The sequence below is a fragment of the Papaver somniferum genome, chromosome 7, assembly GCF_003573695.1.
Source record: "Papaver somniferum cultivar HN1 chromosome 7, ASM357369v1, whole genome shotgun sequence".
Taxonomy (NCBI): Eukaryota; Viridiplantae; Streptophyta; class Magnoliopsida; order Ranunculales; family Papaveraceae; genus Papaver; species Papaver somniferum.
In genome coordinates, this window is record NC_039364.1 from 254947559 (window position 1) to 254970106 (window position 22548).

A 22548-nucleotide genomic window follows, 5' to 3' on the forward strand; every position below is an offset into this window, starting at 1 on the left:
TGAATGTCGTATGATCATTTACACTTTTCTGAGTAGGAAATGTCATTTATGCATTATGAAAGGCTAACAAGTACATAAGTCTACAACTATAAAAGAACATATTGCACAGCAAACATGAACCATATGCAACTTCACAATTCTAAACCAAATTCTATAACTAAGATAACAGCATATTGCTACTCAAAATGAAACAAGCGAATAGGTTCTTTTAGTTTCGAAGTGTACATGAGAGAACTTTGAGCAGGTACTGAGGATTCTCATTCTGATTCAGCTCCAGGGTAACAGCAGATGGTATCCAGTTGCACACGTCTTGTTTTCCTGAATTAGAAACATGTCAAAGATAATGTAATCTACCAAATTAATGAGAATCATCCAAACAGAGTTGGGAAGAGATGGAGAGATTCAAGTGGTAAAACATTTATAAAGAAACAAAATATATTCGAGGGAAAACAGAGACAGCTTTAAGTGAAAAGAGAGACCTTATACCGTACGTGCTGGTGACTCCAACAGACCTGTTCACATCATGTCTGATCTTCATCACGTTGAACTTGTCGGAGCTGACAGAAAATCTGACAGAAATGTCGGAGCTGGACCTGGGAAAGCAACAAACTCCTTTGCTTCTATAGAGTTGAGCTTGCATAAAACCTTGAAAATTTGTGCAGCTTTCAATTCTTCAAGCTTCAAGAGGATTACCATTTTGAAGTAAACCTTGTAGAACAAAGATAAGCTCGACAACTCCTTAGTACTGCCAAGTTATAGCAAGTGCTACATGATCATCTGACAAGGCAAAAGTCTCGCGGTGGAGCAACCCACTCTTTAAAACTCGTTATCCAGTCTCTTAATAGAATTGGTGACTACATGTTTTCAAAATCTTAAGAAACGGGAACTGCCCAAGTGCCGCCGGAAGCTGTTAAGGAAAGACTCAGGTTATACCTTGATACTTGTGCCTTCAATGTCGAGGCACCTGACAAGTTCCGATTTCCCAATATCTCTAGGTAATGCTTCTAAGTTCTTGGACAAAGTGAACTTCAGCTTTGATAAATATTTGTAACATGAAATACAGTCAGGTAACTCTTTGACCTTCGTACCTGAGACGTCAATGCACCTAATATATTCCCACGCTTCAATACCTCTAGGGAACGCTTGAAATTCAGTGCACTGAGAGAGGTCCAGAGTCTTTAAGTTACAGAGGCTAATGATAGAATCAGGTAATGCTGTTATCATCGTACAAGATATATTAAGATGCCTCATATTTTTCAAAGACCCAATATTTCTAGGAAGCTCTTGAAACTTACTACCACATAATACTAGCGTCTGTAAATTGTATAGACTACTGAGATCATTTATGACATTACCGAGTTCGCAATGTGAGAGGTTTAGGTATCTTATATGTCTCAACTTGCTTATCGAAGAAGCTGTTAACTTCATGTTTCTGAAAGCATTCATGTCTAATACACGCAAGTTTTTACTAGCAGTAAAGAAACCACCAATATCCAGATCTTACCTGGCTCATAAATCGTAACAACTGTTCGCAATTTCTTTCCTCCAATCAAGGTCTTTGAAAATATTATCAATGTACTTACATCAGAAGCATATGATTACCTACGAACTTTCAGAACATTTATCGTCTCATTGGCCTTCACTGTTGAGCATTCATATTTCCCAGCAACAATTTGCGCAAGGTCATGTATAAGACCATGCATTTTGCATGTTTGAACTCTATTAAAATCATCCTTCTCTATGTCTTGGAAAAAAGAATTTGACAACAGAATGCTGAAATACTCATTCCCAATATCTTCGATTGATTTATCTGTTCGTTCATAAGGTGACTGCAGGAACCCTTCAGCCATCCATAATCTAATCAAAGTTTCTTTTTCAATCTTCCAGTCCTTCGGAAATATTGAGCAGTAAGAGAAACACTGCTTCAGATGAGCAGGTAAATGATCATAACTCAATTTAAGTATCTGCAAAATTTTGCTTTTACTTTCTGGCATATCTCAAACCTCATCTCTACTGATAGCTAACCAATCTTTTTCATCTTTTTGGGTGCATCAGACTCCAATAGATCTTGCCGCACGTGACAAACCGCAACACTTTCTAGCTATCTCTTTTCCTATTTCTGTCATTCCAGGAGTCTCTAAAGCCCCACCAGGGGCTAATGCTTCTTCTTTGATAATAGACCAGCATTCATCTGTGGATATCTGCTGTAATATGTATGGAGGAATCATCCCTTGAACAATCGATGCAACTTGGTTTATACGAGTTGTGACTAAAACTTTACTTCCCATAGCACCAACCGCCAACCATCTCTTCAGTGTAATCCATTCCTCGATGTTCTGACTCCATAAATCATCAAGTACTAGCAAATATTTTCTTCCGGTTAGTCTTTCTTGAACAAGGTTTACCAGCGTATCCAAACTAATGGTTGAATCACACTTGGTTCTAGTCATTGATTCCATTATGCCTCCTAATATCTCATTGAAATCAAAATGATTCGACATGCAGACCCAGATTCTTGTTTCGAAGTGTTTCACTATTGAAGCATCTTTGTAAACCAACTGAGCCAATGAAGTCTTCCCAATTCCCCCCATACCCACTATGGGTACCACAGAAATTTTTTCCTTTTGATTCGTATCGCCTAATGCCATTGAGCCGATCAGCAACTCCACTATCTTTGACTTATCATTTTTCCGTCCAACAATTTCTGAATCCTCCCCAAAGGCTACAGTTTCTCGGTTTTTATGCCCACTACTGCGACCAGAAGAAGTACTACTACTAACCATCTGCAGCTGAAATCTATCCTTCTCTTTACAAATTTCATCAAATATTTTATTGATATGTGCGACTTTACGAGCCATCTTTAAGCGAAATGCAAGTGGGTTGGAAGATGAAACAAGATCGCATACCTTGAATTTCAATCTGCCTATTTCCCGCCGCCGCATAACTTCATATGAGAACTCATCCAACACATCATCAGCATCATAAGCTGCATCTTTAAGCCGTTCCAGCCAAAGTCTCACTGAGCTATCGCTTAATTGCTTCTTCTCAGCGTCATCTGTTACCTCTGCAATCATCTGCAAGGTGCTTTGAAGCTTTTTAAGGTCATCCTCGACACCCCAAGCCAAACCAATCTCTTGAGCAATAACATAACCCAACTTGTTCAAGATTTCAGTTGCACCAGTAACAAGAATCATCTCGGCCGCCATGAGAACTCCTAACTGAAGGTAGCACCTCAGAAAAGTCAAACAAACTTAGATGAACAGCTTAGCAAGAAACTGAGTAACCAAGAAATGTTCAATACAGTATTTCAATATTGACTTATCCATCAAATCCTTGAATGATAAGAAGATAACGAGTCAGCTTGGTTGGTATTCAAAGGTTCTGTTCAAAGTCAATAATAGACAACCACCTACCCCGACTTGGGCATTCTGAGGAACAAGGACACATCTGTAAAAGAAAGGCTTATAATGGGCATGTTTTGAATTTGATGGGTAGAAGAATATCAGACAGATTCTTGCTTCACTGCTTGCAGGGATTATAATCATTCATGGTTCATATTATGATAGTAGGTTGAACCCTTTTTTCCATTTTACCTTGACAAAATGTGGGGCTTCATCCTTTTGATTCGAATAGAAAGGGATAGTAAAAGCCGAGGATATATATTTACTGACCAAACTTGGAACACAACACAGCTCTCATTCGATGTTTTACATTTGATACATGTAAATGGGAACAAACCCAGATCTAATTGAATTTTCAAGCTGCTATATTTGACTACATTTTTAACCCCCACAACACTGACCCACTTTTGACACCAACAACAAATTAAAATTATAAAATAAAAACGAAAATGATGAAATGAACATTGTACATTGCTTTCGGAGGAAATTTGACACCGACTAATTATGTTTTGTGTTACAGTTTACAAAGTGTAAATAATGAAACAACACGAGCAGGGGTGATGGCGTACTTGTTCTTGAATTCCCGCCTAACTCTAGGGTATGCCAAGTGGTAATTGTTCATTCTGCATTCCCTGTGTTCCTGAATTAAGACAAAGATGAAAAACATTAAAGATCAGTAATTTCACCCATATGTTAAATACGATGCGACACTAAAATTAAAAGCAACTCAAACGTTGGACGACAAATTACAGAGTAAGCTTCTATGGCAGAAAGCAGATAACACTTCTTAAATAGGACCAAAATGTCGTAAGAGAAAATTTGGCTTTAAGTGACAAAACTTGCTAGGCAAAACATTACACAAACATTTTGATATACTGCATACATCTCCTTCAAAATTAACTTTTTTTTTTTTGTAACTTTTGGCCAAAAGAATGAAGCAGAGCAAATTTAAAATCCATGCCTTGTCAACGCTGTAATGGTAAGCTTTCTAGTTGCCAGGATTTCAAATTATGGCTTTGCAGCAATCTGTAAATGGCAATGGCAGTGCTGTAATTTCTTAAGCAGAGTATTCAAATAGCCAATGGAGTGATAGCCATAAACATGATTATCACATAATCGCAGAGTTTCAATAAGCATTACAGAGAATAAAATGGTTGCCTACCCTTCAAGAAGAGCATTGACCTCCCAAAAAGAAGTTGGCACCAATGTCTAGCCTTCTAAAGCGTACGTCGGGACCTACAAAACAGCAAAAACAGATAAATTTACTAATCTCCAGTACTTACTGAAGTATAAATTAATTTCTCACCCTTCTAAATTTTTTCAGTCAATATAGTGAGGCACAGAATTCTATTTATTTGGGAGGTCAAAAATGAAAGGAAGAAATTATTCAAGTATAGGCCAAATTTCCGCATTTTCAAGGGTGAATTTGTGAGGTTCCTAGAAACTACTAACTTTTAGATCTAGATTTAGATAGTACTAAAATCTACTTTTCAAATACTAAAACAATACCAGAACATAACAAACAACTTCCACTCTACCTCAAGCATGTTCTCTTCAAGGAGAAAATTCGGTCTTGTAGAATTTGTACCCGAAGAACCATCATATTGAAGGATCCTAAGTTTCCCCTCCTACATTGTACAACCACCATTTCGCCAATTCAAGACGTTAGTTTATTAAAGTAATAACAAAAATAATTGAGGCCTTGGATTTCCAAAAATCTTCACCTTTGTTCCGTAAACAAGCCCTCCTCCAACCAAAGGATGAAAGCATGCTACATTAACCTCATCTTCTGCACTTGGAAGCACTCTTACAAGCTCCATGTCCAATACTCTATATACCTATTTAATGAAAGATAATAGTGAGTAAGCCTAATATTCTCTGAAAAAAGCGACCAATGAATGTAATTTCACAGTTGAGAAAACTAAATGGCTTTCAGAAGTTATCTACCGTTGCCTGCAGAACTTTAAAAGCAATTTTTCCCAAGAATTACAAAAGTCTTTTAGTCAGCAAAACATGTAAAATAAATAAAACAAGAGAATAAGAATGTTCACCTCTAAAATTGTATAAATAGGCATCGTTGTATCTGCATCAATGACAAGACTTCTAAGAAGTGAACTATGCCTTCTACCATATGCCAGTAATATGTGTTCTGATGTTGGGGAGAACTGCAACCATAAATACTGCGTAAGTAATAAGTATGAAGTAGTGTGATGTATGGAAGAGTCTCAATTCACGACTTTGAATAAGATACTTAAACATAATGTCAATTTTATCAATCAAAGTACTATAGGAGCATACTAAACATATCAATTTAATCAATCGAAGTACTATGAGAATTTCTAAAGTTGAGCGATGGACAAGATTATACTTCTAATATGTTCAGCAAAATCAATCGAACAACAGGTATATATTTCGGAATTTCCATGAAAAAAAAATTTGTTAGGCTTGTGAGGTATAGTTTGTCAGGCAGAGCCCTCGTTTTCGATCTCCACTGGAGTTGCGGTGGTAACTGCCTGATAGTATTCATCAGCTGAACAAGGATGGTTCGCCACTTCATTCTTTCTGGTTGGGTTTTTTCGAACAAAATATTCCCAATCAGCAATATGTATAAAATTTTAACATAAAAACACCATTTTTTTTGTTTGGAAACTTCATATTTCTGTGGACCCATACAAGACTGGCCAATATATTACTTTCTACCAAATCTTGGCACAAAGACTGTAGTAGGTATATATAGTCTCTTGGTGGATACTTTGTTAATAAAATTAATTAATGATTATGCACATTTAGTAGCTGATAACTATGAATACTCTATATAATTGCTTGAGTAGGTCTTTGGAAAGAACAAAACCTGTATAGAAGTCAAACAATGAGCAGCTCTTATTGCCCGTGATGCAAGCACCAGACCGAAGCTGTACACCGAAAAAACAACAGCATATGGTTAGGGAGACAAGGAGTGGTTTCTACATTTGACAACAAACTGTGAAGATCAATCATAAGAGAGCATAGAAGAAGATTACGTTGCTTCCTCGAGCGAATATATGCGAAGCTCGTACATAACTTGATGAGCTGAAATTGGATGACGTGTAGGGGACGTTGAGGCGCCGGTTTCATGGTTCACGTGCGACTGCAATCCAGGGTCAGCTTCCATGTGAGGAAGCGTACATGCAACACATGCTGCTAAAAACCTCCCACAAGGTGAAAAGTGGGCACCCATTTCACTGTCACCGTAGATACAAAGATGTCAACATGCAGCTAAATATAGACTGAGATCCTACCTCATCATAACAAAAAGGAAATAGCAACAAAAAAAAAAAAGAAGGTAGAGGCCTTCAGATTCATAAGCAAGCAATCAGCAAATAAAATAAAAACTACGTTTTTTTTCCTTCCATAGAAGAAAACAGAGAACTAGAAAAGAAAAGTAAACAGCCTAATTACGAAATTCGGGACTCATTTAATTGCTTCATTAGGAGCTCAGTCCTAACTGTCCTGTTTTACCTCCCTGGTCAAGATGCTCGCACAGATCTATTAACTTAACCAGCAACTCTCCCAACTGGACTAACTAGCTTTGGAACTTAACATAACCAGCAACTGCTCTGCGTGCTTAGAAACAGGGCATGGACTTCTTAATTCTAACAAGTTCGGCGCCTGCATTCCTAGTTATGGAAGGGGACCTAGCAATATCTCTCTCCCTAACATTTTGATAATTCACAATAGGTTTATCTATGCCAGAAACTTAAGTTGATTTGAAACAAAGGATACTTCAATAATCAGCAGTCCCATGGAAATAAAATGACAGGTTAACACAATCACGGTTAAGAAAAAAACAGTAAAGAATAAACATACCTACAAAGGACAGCATGTGGGATAACTAAGCGACATTTCCCTGCGTCAAGCAATGCACAAGGATCTTTGATGTCATGTGGCCAAATTCTAAGTTTTACAGTGCACGGTAACTCGGCAGCAGCGGCGGCGGCAGCCAGTGATGTCGCAAGTTCAGACTCAGTCCTACCAACCACTGGTTGAGGATCACTTCCGTTGCTTCTAATATTAATAAAACTGGTACCTTCTCCGGACGCAGATAATGCCGCAGCACGAGAACGCGACGAACGATGACGTAGACCCGATCGTCCACCTATTCGAGGATGACTCACACCAGTGAATACTGATGGATCCACGTTACGTGTAGCCAGATTAGGTGCCAAGTTGTCAGACGCAATAGTACGAAGAAATCCAGCTGAGTTTTCATGGAGGGCACCATTTAAAGAAAGCATTGGATGTAAACCAACTTGGCTTTGGCCCAATAACCACCCTTGTAGGAAAGGTAACTCCCAAAACATGGGGTCACCAAAAGGAAAAAACTGATGCATTTGCCCAATTTCACCATTCCGTAAAAGCATCTGTAGGCCAGCATTACCAGATAGGTTTGAAAGATAGATTCCAGGTGTGACTTCGATGTTTTCCCTAGATTGTATACCATGTGATGAACCTATGACGGGAGAATTATTTTGATGAGTGCCACCAATAGGCTGCCCTTCAGTAGTCTCCATAACGTCCATCGCAGAGTCAAGCACTGCATTTTCCATCTCGCTTGATAAATTATTGCTTGACGAATCTTCTGGTGCATTATATGAGCTTGAAGGTATCATCGGAGATACATCCATTGGAGATACCAAATAGTCATCCTGAGACTCGATATTTACATCTAGTTGAGGCTGCAAAGAAGCAGAAGAGTCAAACATTTGCTGCAAATTAATAGAACCAACGGATCTATTCCCATGCTGCAAAGATGTTCTTCCTTCCTCTGTAGCAATTGTGGGCCAGAACATGAATGGAAAAGGTAAAGAAGACGTATTAGTTTCGGTGTGTGCACGGGCCCCAGAATGAACGTTTGCAACAAATACAGCAGGAGGAGGATAGTGCAAGTAACCCGGAGATGTTGCCAGTGTCATTGGAGAATCTGGAGAGTCGAGATCATTGACCTGCCAATTGTCCAATAACTTGCATTAAAACACAGATAGGAATGGTAACTAGTTAATGAAACCCCAATTCAAGTTGTGTTACCTCGGCAGTTAAAAGAAATGGAGCAGCATGCGGGTGAAAATGCACAGCCCGAAGCGACCGCCTGGTCTTCAATACAACAATTGGTTGCGATCCCTCCCCTCTTTTATTGTAGTGCCATATGTACAGCTTTAACAGAAATTCAAATGTCAAATGTACAGAAAGACACAGCAATGTATAAGTTGAATTGAATATACTATAAAATGAGGTGCAGAAAATAACCAATCCATATAAACATCTTACCTTGTGACCTGAAGCTACAGCCAGAAGCTCCCCTTGAGCGTGGAAAGCTATAGAAGCAATAGGACGCACTGCATGGGGTTAAAAGTTAGATAAATCACACACTCTAAGAATTTTGACATACGATATTCCACGATATAATTTACATTATTTACAGAGAGAGGAATTGACGAAAATTACAAAAATCACGTGATCCTAAACATTCTGCAGTATTTGCGTCCCATAGGCGGACCTCATGGTCCAAGCTTCCACTTGCAAGTATCTCTGGGTACACTGGATGGAACCTAACCTGAAAACATACATTATAGCATGAGCTAAGAAAACAATGGATTCAAAAGTTAGACCATGGGCATGTTGCCCAATGTTATTCAGCATAAGGTAATTTTAGACAGGTAAAAGTATCCAATTTTGGTCTTATATAACTTGCTGAGAATGATGCTTACCACCCATGGCGTTCTTCGATGACCACACAACACCTTCAAACAGTTCCCAGTCTGACAATCAATTATCTTGACGGTGTGGTCACCACTGTTACAACAGTAATAGCAGAATGTTTAGCCCATGAAGAAGACAATAGAGTCGTAAAAATATACCATCAGCTGATTACATAAAGTAGAATATAAAATCATTGACTTACTGTGTAGACGCAAGTGTTCTTCCATCAGGACTAAAGGCTGCTGCTATGGTCGACCTTGGAGGAGGTACCAGAGGACAATATTTGGCAGATATATGTTTCAAAGATTCTGCTTCTACCCTGGAACAACAATTCCGTACTCTTTTCAAGTTTGAATTATCTAATGAATAATAGCTACCTTCGACAGATCAGTGGCATCGTTATAATTTCCTAGAAAGCAGAATTACATGACTGGCAGACTGACAACTCATTTGAGACTAATATCATATTATCATCCTAACTGTCCTTACACGAATTCATTTCTGTAACTGTAAAACAAAGCCAAATTCTTTAACAAATTTGTTCTACTTCAAAAGAATTTAACAATAAACATTCCCCGGATGGTCGGTTAAAAGCAATTCAGTCTACAGGTTCGCAATAAAATCCAAATTCAGAACATAATTCCTGTTTATAACAACAGGATACCATCGAATTTGATAAAGGGATGTTGTAAAAATCATTTACCATGAAACTAAACCAAGTTTAGCATCCATCACTTCCCAATTCAACCCATTTCGATCCCCATGAGTATCCCCCCACAGCCTCTTCGACGTATGCTTCGATCGAGGACAAATCTCCCTTCTCGCTAACAATTCAAACACATTCTTACCACTAACCAAACAAACAAACATCACCAAATAAGCTCCCTTCCAAGGATCCAAAACACATAAATCCAATCAAAGAGATAGAGAAATCACAAACCTTCGCCTCGACGACGAACGAGGAATCTGTGCAGGAATTTCAACAGGTTGTTTTGAAGAGGTTGAAGGAACATTTTCATCATCAATTGAAGAAGATCTCATCATTTCGTTCCTTCCAAAAAATTCCATAATTTTACACCTCTTTCCTCAAAAAAAAAACACTTATGAATCCAAATCACAAATCAACCACCCTGAAATTCATAGAATCATATACAAACTCATAATTCAATCAATAATTCACTAAATCAGCACCAAAAAATAATTCACAAAAAAATCCACAAAAAAATACCTTTTGGATATTCATAGAGAAAGATCTGAAATAAAGAATCATGAAATTCAATCCATCACAAATTCCTCATCATCATCTTCATCAGGAACCCTAATTTCTCCTTGGTGTGCCCTAATTTTTTTTCAAAACTCTGTGGCTCCTGCTTTTCTCTTCTTCATCTTTCTTCTTCTCTCTCTTTTTTAGTTTTTTGAGGCGAAATTTCTTTTGTTTTCCACTAAATTATATTGTTATTACATCATGACCGTTGGATTTTTGTGATTACCGCTAAACAGAACGTTAGTTTAGTTTAATTTAGATTTGATTAATCAGGTTTAGCTTAATTGGGGTTATGATCTACGGTGTGAAATGAATCTGTGTTTGTTTTGGAGTCCCTAAACTTTCTAGGGTTATGTTGCTGTTCTACTGTGCCAGGTTTTTGTTTTGTCTGGTCCTTGCCCAATTTGGTTTTGGAAATGGTGCATCTAGTTGGGTTCGTTAAAGGTGTGCCTAACTTCGAAACCAATAGGATTTTGACTCAAACAAACTGCGAATATTTCTTTCGTCACAGAGGCCGTATTTAATATGAATTCATTCCATGGAATTAATCATCTTTCCATGGAAATAACTTGATTTCGGATCTATGATAATAAATTTATATCCATGAAACTAATGCACTTACAAAAAAAAAAAAAATGTAATTTGTTTATGTGGAATTATAAGCCCATTAAAAAAAAAACACGTGATTTCATGGAAAAAATTTCCTTACCTTTCCAAGAATATTGATTTCATGGAAAACAATTATCATATTTCCTTTTTTTTTGGAACGGAGTCAGAGTATCCCATTTTCTGGAACGGAGCGAAAGTATCACTTTTCGCGAAACAGAACGAAAGTATCATTTTTTTCCTAAACAGAGCGAGAATATCACTTTTGCCGAAACGGAGTGAAAATATCACTTTTCCTGAAACGGAGTGAACGTATCATTTTTTCTGAAACGGAATGTGAAAGTATGACTTTTTCTAAAACAAAAAATTGGTCGATCCATAAACCAAAATATGGTTGCATGATGTGTTATGCGTCCTTTGTGGTGGTTTGCATAATAGCTATGCATTCAATTTTCAAGAATTGTGCCTAAAATAAAAATATTGCTTTTCTTGAAACAGAAGGAGTACATCGTTTTATTAGTTGCAAAGAAAAATTAGTTGATGCATAAACCAAAATATGGCTACATAAAGTATTAAAAATATTTTCGCTCTATAGTTGAAACGGAGGGAGTACATCGTTTTATTAGTTGCAAAGGAAAATTAGTTGATGCATCCTGATATAAATTAAAAATAAGAAAAAATATTTGAAAATGGGTAGGATGAAACTGTTAACATCCTAGATATTAGTTAGCAAGCTATGTTTCAAGGTATACTCTTCTCGAAGTTCCAACAAATGTTAAGTGAGATATTAGGCTTAATTACTTGTCCTAGTCACAGTAAGTACAACACCCTTTCTTAAAAAATTAAGTGAGAGGAGATCCATTCCATAGTACCATTTCTTAGTTATATAGACCTTCCCTAAATCCCTTTCCATAGTACTATTTCCTTAGGGCAATTCCTTTGATAATCGACAAAAAAAAAAAAAAAATTGTTGAGCCACGTGGATGAATAAACGCATTTTTGCACTATGGGAAATCAGAAAAAAAGAAAAACAAATCTTATTTTTTAGGGTCCCATTAGTGATTTTATTAATATTAGAACACCGCTTCCACAGTGGGGAGGGCCGACCGAAGAAAAACGAAACAAATAACAATTTCTGCCGGTAGGCGTATACTACCTCCGTTTCAAGAGAAATAATATTTTCACAGTTTCATTTTTGCCTAAAAATAGGCCAAATTGAAAAAGTGAAAGTATCACTTTTCCTGAAACGGAAAGAAATTGAAAAGGTGAAAGTACATCTTTTTTCTGAAGAGGACTGAAAGTATAACTTTTCTTGAAACGAAAAATTAGTTGATGCATAATCCCATATAAGGGTGCATAAAGTAATATGCATCCTTGGTGGTGGTACGTTCAATTTTCGAAAATTATCCCTAAAGTAAAAGTATCACTTTTCCTAAAACGGAGGGAGCACACCGTTTTATTAGTTGCAATGGAAAATTAGGTGATGCATAAACCAAAATATGACTGCATAACATGTTATGTATCCTTTGTGGTGGTTTGCATAATGACTATGCATTCAATTTTCGAAAATTGTGCCTAAAAGGATAAACACCTTCGAACTTTTTGTAAAAACTATAAATTTGATATTGTTGTTTGTATTGCGTAGAATCTTTAAAATATTTCCAACGAAATAAAATTTGTAAAATTTGAAGGCAAGGATTTTTAGATATGTTATATTCTAGTTTGTTCGCCAATTATACCCCTAAAAAATAGGATACATAAAGAGTTATAGTAATTGGGTTAAAAGGGTGGATAATTTTGTTTAGTGAAAAAGACTAACCATGGTCACCAAATCCAATCTTTTTATCAGTTTGCACATTTTTGTTAGGTTTCATTTTACAAAAAAGTGGACATAAAATTGACTCCATCCCTTCGGACCCATTGCGCCCTCTTGTCGGTCGTCTTAATAAACTAATAATGATTGGGTCTCACTGATTATCTAACTAGTAAAACAAATAATAAAATATAAAACCTAAAATAATAACCGAGTTTTCGGAGAGAGAAAACATAGGAGCAGTCAAACTTCATCCGCCAACGGATTATTCTCGTCAGCGCGGTGGTAGATTAAACGCGCGGGTACTTTCCGGCCGCAGTCAACAAACCAGCAAATTTGTTGGTTTGTCAATCCGTTTTTTATGTTTGTCGAGTCCATAATGGGAGCAAAATGAACAAATCATGGATTTTCTAATATGATTTCATTCCATGGATGGAAATAACATGATTTGCAATCTTTGATAATAAATCTACTTCCATGGAATTAATCCATTTACGAAAAAACGTAAGTTGTTTATGTGGAATTATAAGCCCATCTAGAATACAAAGCAAAGCTTGGCTAAGTTGGGCTAGATAAAGAGCGGTCGAGATTTGTCTAGAAGGGATAAGTCTACGGCCGTGGTTTTTTCAATTAGCCATTATAAATACTTTATTAATTAATGTCTAATTAAGTCCCGTTTGGGATTGCTTTTTTCAACCAAAAGCACTTTGTAACAAACTTATAACAAACTTTTGCCAAAAATTGTGTTTGGTAATTTTTTTTCAAAGTGCTTTTGGAGAGAAGCACTTTCATTTTAGGCCTGCTTTGAGTAGCTTTTAAAAGCTGGAAAAGCAGAAGTTGTGGACCCACATAATTCGATTTAATTGATTCTCTATTGTAACCTTGTTAATTTATTATAAAGACAAGTTTTACCCTCAAACATTGTACATTTAACATTATATTTCTAACTTTTATTTTATTTTACTATTTTTTTAATTTTTTTTATAAAATAATAAATATAATCATAATTAAAAATTATTATTTAAAATAATAAAATATTTAATCAATATTAAAATAAATAATATTTTCTAAGCAAACCATAATCATAACTTTTTTTTATTAAATAATAAAAATAATTAAATAAAATAATAAGATAAATATTACTTATATTTTTATTAAATATATTAAATATAGAAATATAACTTATTATAATAAAATTCTATTTAAAACTAATTTTTGAAATATGTCTATTTTCGTCATTAACTACGTCACCAGCACTTTCAAATGCCAGTTTACCAGTTAATTACACAGTACTTTTTAAATTATAGTTTACCAAACGTCATGCCAATTTATTTCCACAGCACAGCACAGCAACACACATCACAGCACAACAAAAAAGCGCTTTTCTAAAATTCACAACAATACCAAACTGGCCTTTAATTACTCATGATGAATTATTAATTAATTTTTCATGACAAATATTCATTTAATGAATCCAATAAATACATATTTTTATTAATAAATAAGTTTATTAAAAACTATATATATATATATATATATATATTGATAGGCAAAGAATTTGGTACTGGCGAGTTTCGAACTCAGGTAACTGTTATCATCAGGCAATGACTTTACCACTGTACTACAGTGACCCTAGTTAAAAATTATATTAATAATTTTTAATGGTGGTAGTGAAAGAAGTAGTGGGTTGTGGAAATAGTGGCGGGTATTTATGAATGGTGGAGGTGGTAACATTACTGGTGGTGGAAAAAATAGTGGGCGTGGTGGATATTAGTGAATAGTAGTGGACAATGATAGTTTTGTGTCTTTACAAAACGGCAACATTCTATTTTGATGGATGTAGTTGGTTGTTTTTAGCACAACTGGTAAGGACAAAACACAAATATTTTGAGGAGGATACTAAATCATATAGTACAATATGATCATGAGAGTTGGATCACCCAGATGGGATCCCAGTTATTTATAGTATCCGATCGAATAAATCACGGTTTTTAGTATTAAAATAAAATTCGATTGTGATGGTGGGAAGTGGTGGGGATAACGGTGGTGGGTATTGGTGAGACTGGTGGAGTGGTGACGATAATGTGGTGGTAGAAGAAGTAGTGGTAGTAGGGTGAGAAAAGGGGTCCTAAGATGGGTAAATTAAGCACTAATGGTGGTTGTGATGGTGGGTGGTGGTGGTGGATCGGCGGTGGGGATAATGGTAGTGGGTATTGGTGAGACTGGTGGAGTGGTGACGATAATGTGGTGGTGGAAGAAGTAGGGTGAGAAAATGTGTCCTAAGATAGGTAAATTATTTAGTCACTCTTGGTTAATTTTCCTTTGTTTTGTTTTAATTTGATTTTAGTTTTCAAATTACTTTTTTTATTATTTTTAAAAATTAAAATAATTTTCAAAGGCCAGATTTTTCCAAAAAAAAAAAAGATGTTGTGATTTTAAGATTTATCGGGTAGGGGGCAGGAAGAAAAATGAAACCTATAAAAAAAATTACAAAACACAAGGCTACACGCGAATTAATTGTAATCGGTTTAGTTTCTCACATCTCTCTTTATTTCCTTTTTTTGTCATGGTTTCTGTTTCTGTCATTATTTTTTCCCTACTTCATGGGATTATGCAAGGCTACGCGTGAATTAATTGTAATCGATTCAGTTTGTCACATCTCTCTTTATTCCCCTTTTTTTGTCATGATTTCTGTTTTTGTCATTTCTCCCCAACTTCGTGTAATTATGCATGCTTGAGAAATAGTTCATGATAATAGGTAAAGAGATAAGAAAAGAAATGGATCAAGAATTAAATATTATTATAAATTTTAGGAAAATGAATAAACACAAATCTATGTAAATTGGGAACCCAACAATTTATATCAAAAAGAAAAATTAAATTCCAATGCTAACAGATTTTGCAAGATTAATCTAATTGATTTCAAAGTAATTTTAGGTGTTTTTAGTTTTATTACGAGTTCGGTAAATGACCTTTGATGATATTTTTTTGAAGTAGTGAATGTAATAATGTTCTACTGCCCATAGGATTTGCTCTAATGATTAACTATATTTGTCCCAAATGATTGTATGACTTACATACACAATATTAAAAGATTCGAGGATAAGAACATGTTTATTAACCAACTCCTCAAAACATCTAGACCTGGATCGACGGTTCGATTCTTCTAAAACAATTACGACATGTATGAATTGATGGATACATTTGAAACACATATCCTTGTCTGTGCCGTTACGGCACGGGTTGAGACCTAGTTTACAAAACAAATGTAGTCTAAAATATGTTTTAAGCTTGATTTCATGGAAAGTCTTTCCTTTGCCTTTCCAAGAATATTAATTTCATGGATAACAATTACACAAAATTGGTTGATTAACCCAATAACGACAATTCCTGGGTGAAAAAGACATGTAGAATTTGATACTGTTCAAATGGACGAGAATGCAAAAATAGTTAGAATATAAACAGTTTCATCCTACCCATTTCCAAATACTTTTTTTTATTTTAATTTACATCAGGATGCATCCAGTTTCATCCTCGCTCTTTTTTAAGTTTAAGAAAGGATGAATCCAGTTTCATTCTTGCTATTTTTTGTGTGTCCATTTCACCCATACTAATTTTTACTCGTGCATTAGAACCATGTTTAAAAAATATTTGGACAGATGACCCATTTTCCGAAACAATTACCACATTTCCTTTCCCTGCTATCAAACACAGCCTAATAACACACAGAAAGATGGTTTCAAACAAAGCCTAATAAAACACCTAGAGACGGCTGGTTTATAAGTACGTGGCTTGCTATTATGGGTATGACAAAGTGGCAATTGTAGCATGAGACAGAGACACAGGGTCTTTACCGAGCAGTAAAGTCTTGACCGCGCTGTAACAGTAGAGATTTTGTCTCCACCTTACTATATTACTCTCCTATTTTTTGGTTATTCTGATATTACTTTTATTTCAATCTAAAAAATTTAATTGTAACAGTTGGTTTTCAAAAGGATAAATAGTGGTTTAATACGTCATGAAATTCGATCATTTTCAGCCAGAATGTGGAGCTTTGTATTATGAACATGTTGCAAAAAGAAAGTTGTTTCAAATTCATTTATATTTGGGTTTTATAAGAAAAATAGCATGATATTGTTAAGATATTGTCATTCTAATCATGTCATTGGATCTTTTCCCTAGTATAATATCTAAAATATTATAAATACTTCACCATAAATAAATAAAAGGTTTTTTATTGATAAAGGTCCTACTAAATAATAATTTATTTGAATTTTCCAGTTTTATCATAATAGAAAAATACATATATACTATCCAAGTTTTATTTGAATTTATCGTATTTTATATAGAAGCATAAGAAATTATAAACAAATGCAATTTAGCATCAACCCAAAATAGTGCGCGTTCAATGGTCAAATTAAAGAACGCGCAATTGGAGGATACTTTTATCATTGGGGAATACGAATTACTATCCTCATCCAATAGTGTCTGCTAAGGGTTATTTCTTGGATGAAAATACTAAAATACTCTTTCGTTAATTAAAAAACATTATGAAAAACGATGATACCCTTACTGGTATTTTTATTGCCGTCAACATTTACTTTGAGAATTGCCTATCACCATTTGAGTCCCTTGGTCATTAAATCCGTGATATCAACTTTCCACCTAAGATAAACGAACATCATCTTGATAAAATTTCAGTAACCAATAAAATTAATTTGATGTTATAGGGCCTATGGCCCATGGATGTGCGATCCATCTTGTTTCCTCTTTACTTGTACGTAAAGAAACCTATGTATCAGAATAACTATTCTCTCTAATAAGATATTCTCCATCTTGTCTTTGCATCTTCTCTAATTCTCCTAAATCACGTTATCATGCATGATGCTATTCCAGAGAGCTAGATTGGATCGATTGATATTATTTATTTTTCTCGCTGGAATCAAATCAATCCGCTAAGAAATTTTCGTCGGAATCAAATCAATCAGATAAGTATTTTGATTTTTTTTTATTATTTTGATTTTGATTTTGGCATATCAAAAATAATCATGAATCTCCATATACACCAATCCCCTACTGATTACGATTAAATCTCCATATACATCGATCTCTACTGTTAATTTGATACGTCTGTTGAAGATCTGTTCTAAATTAATTTGATATTTTCTCCTATAATCAATTGGTTAAATCCGATCTGTTCTAAATTAATTAGATACTTGCTCCTATAATCAATTGGTCAAATCTGTGGCAAAAATTAACTTATGCGTATGCATCCTATACAGTTGATTTGAATGAATGTTATAATAATATTACTATTCTGTACATACGACAGTAAACATAACTTGATCATGTTATGTTTGGGTGATAATAGGGCGTGGGTTAGAATCATCTGGGAAAAGAGATGGGAAAGTTCCATCGCAAAAGTTCCCGTATGTTCCGACCTGGGGAAGAGGAACCGTTCCAACTCGAACCTGTTCCAGCCGTTCCAACTCGGTCCTGTTCCAGCTGGGTCCTGTTCCATGCTGGTTTTGGGGCGTGCGTGGTTAATGCTGTTTCGGTCTTGTCAATGTGCAGGGGAACCAAAGTCTGAACCCGAGGTATGTAACTAATGCGGGATTTTACATTGAATAATACTAGCCAGGCTTATTTTATTTTTTTAGAATATGTCTACTTTTACTTTTTTTTTTTTTTAAGATAAGTCCATATCATATAAACGGTCAACTTAAACTATGACTGTTTATCTTGAACATTAAGAGCTTTGGTTTTAGTGTTCTTTTATTCTCTAGAATATGATATTGGCTATAGTTGAATGGTGTCTTTTGTTTAATTGGTTGTACCAACTCAATTCCAATGTATTTATTTGGGATTTAAAAGTACTTGAGCACCATTGTTATGTACTCGATATTCTCTTCCCAAATTTGAAATGTTCCGTGGGATGCAATCCACTGGCTCGACTATTAAGTGTCGGTATTTTTTTATAAAAGATACATTGCAAATAAAATCACATGTATTCCATTTGTGGAAGAACTCACAAAAGGTGATATGAGTCAGAAAATTTCCATTTCTCTACTTCATCAATGATATTAACGAAACTGTTTATGTATAAGTATGACAACAAGAGAACTACCTTTTCTACTCGACCTAAAGTAATTGGTTGACATGTGTAGTGAGATTCTCTTGGCCTATTGAGATAAAGAAATTTCTCGCTAAATGTAGCAAAATTGAAAATGAAAAAAAAAAACGAAGTAATAAGGGTTAGACGTAATGACTCATATAAAGCATGAGAAAAGGGACATATATATCATGGGATGAAGCTAAAATGTAATTCTAACTTCTATCATAAATGAAAGAGTTGGAAATGCACCTGGTCATAGTAGCAACCAATTTTCACATCAACTTTAATGCCAACAAGAACTTTGTCGGGCCAATCGACTATCTTATTGAGTTGAACGAGATCCAATGTCTGCACTTATGGAATGAAAACACGAGACATAAGTTCTCTACATCACTTGAGATATATTTGGTGACACGTAATATATGTTCACTCTAAGGTACTTGAGTTGAATCCCACTTTTATTACGTAATAAGGCCACACCACTTGTTAAAACTCTCAAGACCCAAGTGTCTAACTCATAGTTCTTTTTTCTTCCACTAGCTTAAGGAATTTAAACTAGTTGTTGAACTATTTTCTTATAATGTGACTACGAGGATTGGATCATCGATCGCAACATTGCTCAAAATTTGTTTTCAAGATAGAACAAAGACGTCACAAAATCTCTACATGTACCGAGAGATAATCACTTTGTTAAATTCCAAAGAGACCCATGCAAGTGGATATCATATGGAAACTCACAATGATGAGAATGTAATTGATTGCATTTTTTATAGTCCCTAATATATTTGGAAGAAAATATATCTTAGAGAAACTAATGAGTCAATTTAGTGAAATGTAAATCACTATAGTATTTGGATTATTGAATCCATATTGATTCCGACGATGAAATATTGGGAACTGACTCGTACCGGCTTTGACATAACCATAAAGGCACTTTGGTTGTGACATGATGTTTCATTTTGAAAGGAATCATACGTACATCACTGTGTTTGAGTGGACAAGACAATGGGAAAAACATTGGCAGAATGCAAAGTAACGGTATATCTCTCAATAAGTGTTCTCTAAACTACTAGATGCACAACCCCCCTTCCCATTACGCTTTTAGGTAAGAAAGCATACCACTAATTTTTACAAAGTCTTCAGTAAAACAGGATCGAGAACATCCTAAGATGCAAATGGTAAAAATTCCATATTACAAAGAAAGCAAGGTGAAATTTAGAAAAATATTCATGCATAATGCGGACCATTAAAGTGAATGATGGATCTGGTGAATGTTTTGACATTTTTGGACTAGTTATAGTTCCCAAGACATTTGCGTTTGAAAACTCCTAGCACATATTATAAAATGCAAAGTGCAAAGGCTAACCACCCTTGTTAATGCTAGAGAATTTACATCAAATGGACTTGATGAATATTGCATGTTTAATAGGATCAATATAGAGCATCTTATACCCAATGGTCTCGCAGAGGCTACCATCAAAGGTTACAAATGGTGTCTAAGGAATAGTTTATGCGTACCAACCTACCTTTTATTGCTTTGGGGATATGCAATATTACGCGCATCTTTACTTAATTCGTTTTAGAACCCAATATTAGTCAACCTTTTCTGCTTACCAGTTGGTAACTGAATTTAAGCCTGACATTTGTGTTCTTATGCATTTTTGGTTGCACTATATATGTGACATTACGAGTCCACAACGTACTATGATGGGTCATGAAAATGATTAAGTAATTGTGTTGGATATTTACTCTCAACAATTATTCACATTTTAAAACCTTTGGCAGGAGATCTCTTACTGCTAGATTTGCAGGTTATCACTTTAATGAGACAGTCTTCCCGTCGTTAGGGGGAGATAAAAAAAAAGTATTTTCTAAGGGAACGACATGAATTTTCGTGGTGTGTTCCCACTGTGTCTCATATTGATTATTGTACTCCACAAATGTAAATGTGAAGTGACAAAGAATAATCAATTTTCAGAATGTACACTGATGTCCCTAAAGTGACAAGATCACACATACCAGCTGCAAATATTCCTGCAAAGTTATAAATCCTCAGTATGGGGTACACCATAGACTAAGGTGTTGCAACAACAATGGTGGAAGTGCAGTTGAGGCCGTGGCTCCATAAAGGAAGATGGAGAGACCACCAAGTTCGATCAATGCTCACCTAGAAAGGAAGTAGATGAGTAAGGCACAACCTAATTTGTATCATTAATGAAATCATCTCATTAATACTGGAGGACGCTCCGAAGTTTTAAATGATTCTAGAGAACAATGAAATCCCGACGGATTATGAGAATGCACATGACTCAATTGAAGGATCATGCGTGCACAGTGATGATATAATCCATAAATAGTTGCCCCAGAAGTAGAGCACAATGAGATCGAACCATGCTTTATTTTGATTAATTTCAAATAAATAGCATATTTGGCCTACACAATCCAGGTAGAACTTAGTTCTTTGGAAAATATACGGGTATTTAGTGTGGTAGTGCTAACCAACCAAGTGTAAAGCATATTGGACATATATAATTAATTTGTCATAAAGCATAATGAGAAGAAAGTAGTCTTAAAGTACAAAGACTCGCCTTGTGGCGCGAGGTTTCTCACAAAGCCCTGGAATTGTTCTCTTGTAATGAACGTTATAGAGTTCCGCTACTTAGTTGGCTTGGTAATTTCAAAAGGACTTGAAATGCAACATATGTATGTGGTTGTTACGTATATCGAAAGAATCAAGAGACAAAAGATATTTACAAAAGTACTTGATAGACTTTTGTATCCCAAATCAAATGACTCTAAACCACAGAGTGCATTTACAGTTAGATTGTACGCTCACTTATAGATTCAAGTAATCAGCCGGATGTGGTATACCCGTCTAAGTGGCTATTTGATTTGGAAGGGATAGACAAGTTAGTTATTTTTCCTTGCGTATTCATAAGAAATTTCCTGATTTGGAATTGTAGCTATTTATGTTGATGGTACAGACATGATGTGTACTCTTGATGTAATAAGAGACCTTAAAAGATATTTAAAATCTGAGTTTGAGATGAAAAATCTAGGGAAAGCTCGATTGAATACTGAGCTTGTGGTATATTATTCCACCAGTTTGCATATGTCTAAAGTTGTCAGGCAATTTAACAAAGACATGCATCCTGATAGCACTCCCATGATTAGTCGAGGTTCAAATGTAAGTAAGTAACCATTTTGTCCAAAGGAATATGACGAAGATGTGTTAGGAGATGAAATTCCCATATCTAAGTACAATAGACGCATTGTTGTACTTAGTATAATAATGTACTCGATTAAATTTTACATCCTCAGGGAACTTATTAGCTAGATATAGCTCCGCGCCAACGCAACGGCATTGGAAAGGTATAGTGAATGTAATCATGTACTTAAAAATAACCATTGACATAAATATGTTTTATCCCAACAAAGACATAAAAAAGAATGCTAATGAAAGTGCAATCCAAAAGTTGTTGATTATGAAGGAACAATAATCTCTTCTCCAACAAAAGTAATCAGGGGGAGATATGGTAGACTATTTTCTAAGTCATTACCAATATTCAGTTTAGAAAAATACATGACTAACGGAACTGTCTGGAACAACTAT

At 35.3% G+C, this 22548-nt stretch overlaps 3 protein-coding genes across 4 annotated transcripts; all 3 read right to left on the reverse strand.

Moving 5' to 3' along the window:
- Nucleotides 1–10: 10 nt before the first annotated feature.
- LOC113300153 (putative disease resistance protein RGA3) lies at nucleotides 11–3262 on the reverse strand. Its single transcript, XM_026549347.1, has 2 exons — nucleotides 480–3262; nucleotides 11–318 (listed from the first exon to the last, which is right to left on the reverse strand). The coding sequence occupies exon 1, from the start codon at nucleotides 3204–3206 to the stop codon at nucleotides 2052–2054; it is 1155 nt and encodes a 384-aa protein (XP_026405132.1). The 5' UTR covers nucleotides 3207–3262; the 3' UTR covers nucleotides 11–318; nucleotides 480–2051.
- LOC113296386 (erbin-like) lies at nucleotides 538–1446 on the reverse strand. Its single transcript, XM_026544697.1, has 2 exons — nucleotides 965–1446; nucleotides 538–745 (listed from the first exon to the last, which is right to left on the reverse strand). The coding sequence occupies exons 1-2, from the start codon at nucleotides 1444–1446 to the stop codon at nucleotides 538–540; spliced, it is 690 nt and encodes a 229-aa protein (XP_026400482.1).
- Nucleotides 3263–3640: 378 nt separating the features above from the next.
- On the reverse strand, nucleotides 3641–10546 carry LOC113300154. Of its 2 annotated transcripts, XR_003335476.1 has the most exons (17): nucleotides 10366–10546; nucleotides 10078–10267; nucleotides 9841–9987; nucleotides 9340–9456; nucleotides 9146–9230; nucleotides 8883–8991; nucleotides 8706–8773; nucleotides 8466–8591; nucleotides 7248–8383; nucleotides 6422–6622; nucleotides 6253–6313; nucleotides 5453–5566; nucleotides 5126–5239; nucleotides 4940–5029; nucleotides 4564–4637; nucleotides 4363–4427; nucleotides 3641–4041 (listed from the first exon to the last, which is right to left on the reverse strand). XR_003335476.1 is itself a non-coding variant. In XM_026549348.1 (16 exons), the coding sequence occupies exons 2-15, from the start codon at nucleotides 10203–10205 to the stop codon at nucleotides 4611–4613; spliced, it is 2523 nt and encodes an 840-aa protein (XP_026405133.1). In that variant the 5' UTR covers nucleotides 10206–10267; nucleotides 10366–10546; the 3' UTR covers nucleotides 3641–4041; nucleotides 4564–4610. The 2 variants fall into 2 exon arrangements, 1 of the variants encoding a protein (XP_026405133.1); XM_026549348.1 differs by lacking the exon at nucleotides 4363–4427.
- Between the last annotated feature and the right edge of the window lie 12002 nt (nucleotides 10547–22548).

Excerpts from the sequence above, each read along its gene's own strand:
- LOC113296386 (XM_026544697.1), bottom strand. The coding sequence starts at position 1,446 with ATGAATGCTTTCAGAAACATGAAGTTAACAGCTTCTTCGATAAGCAAG. Across the intron at positions 746-964 it reads GGGAAATCGGAACTTGTCAG|TACTAAGGAGTTGTCGAGCT; the intron begins GTGCCTCGACAT and ends ATAACTTGGCAG.
- LOC113300153 (XM_026549347.1), bottom strand. The coding sequence starts at position 3,206 with ATGGCGGCCGAGATGATTCTTGTTACTGGTGCAACTGAAATCTTGAAC.
- LOC113300154 (XM_026549348.1), bottom strand. The coding sequence starts at position 10,205 with ATGGAATTTTTTGGAAGGAACGAAATGATGAGATCTTCTTCAATTGAT. Across the intron at positions 9,988-10,077 it reads CGTTCGTCGTCGAGGCGAAG|TGGTAAGAATGTGTTTGAAT; the intron begins GTTTGTGATTTC and ends TTGTTTGGTTAG. Across the intron at positions 8,992-9,145 it reads ATCGAAGAACGCCATGGGTG|GTTAGGTTCCATCCAGTGTA; the intron begins GTAAGCATCATT and ends GTATGTTTTCAG.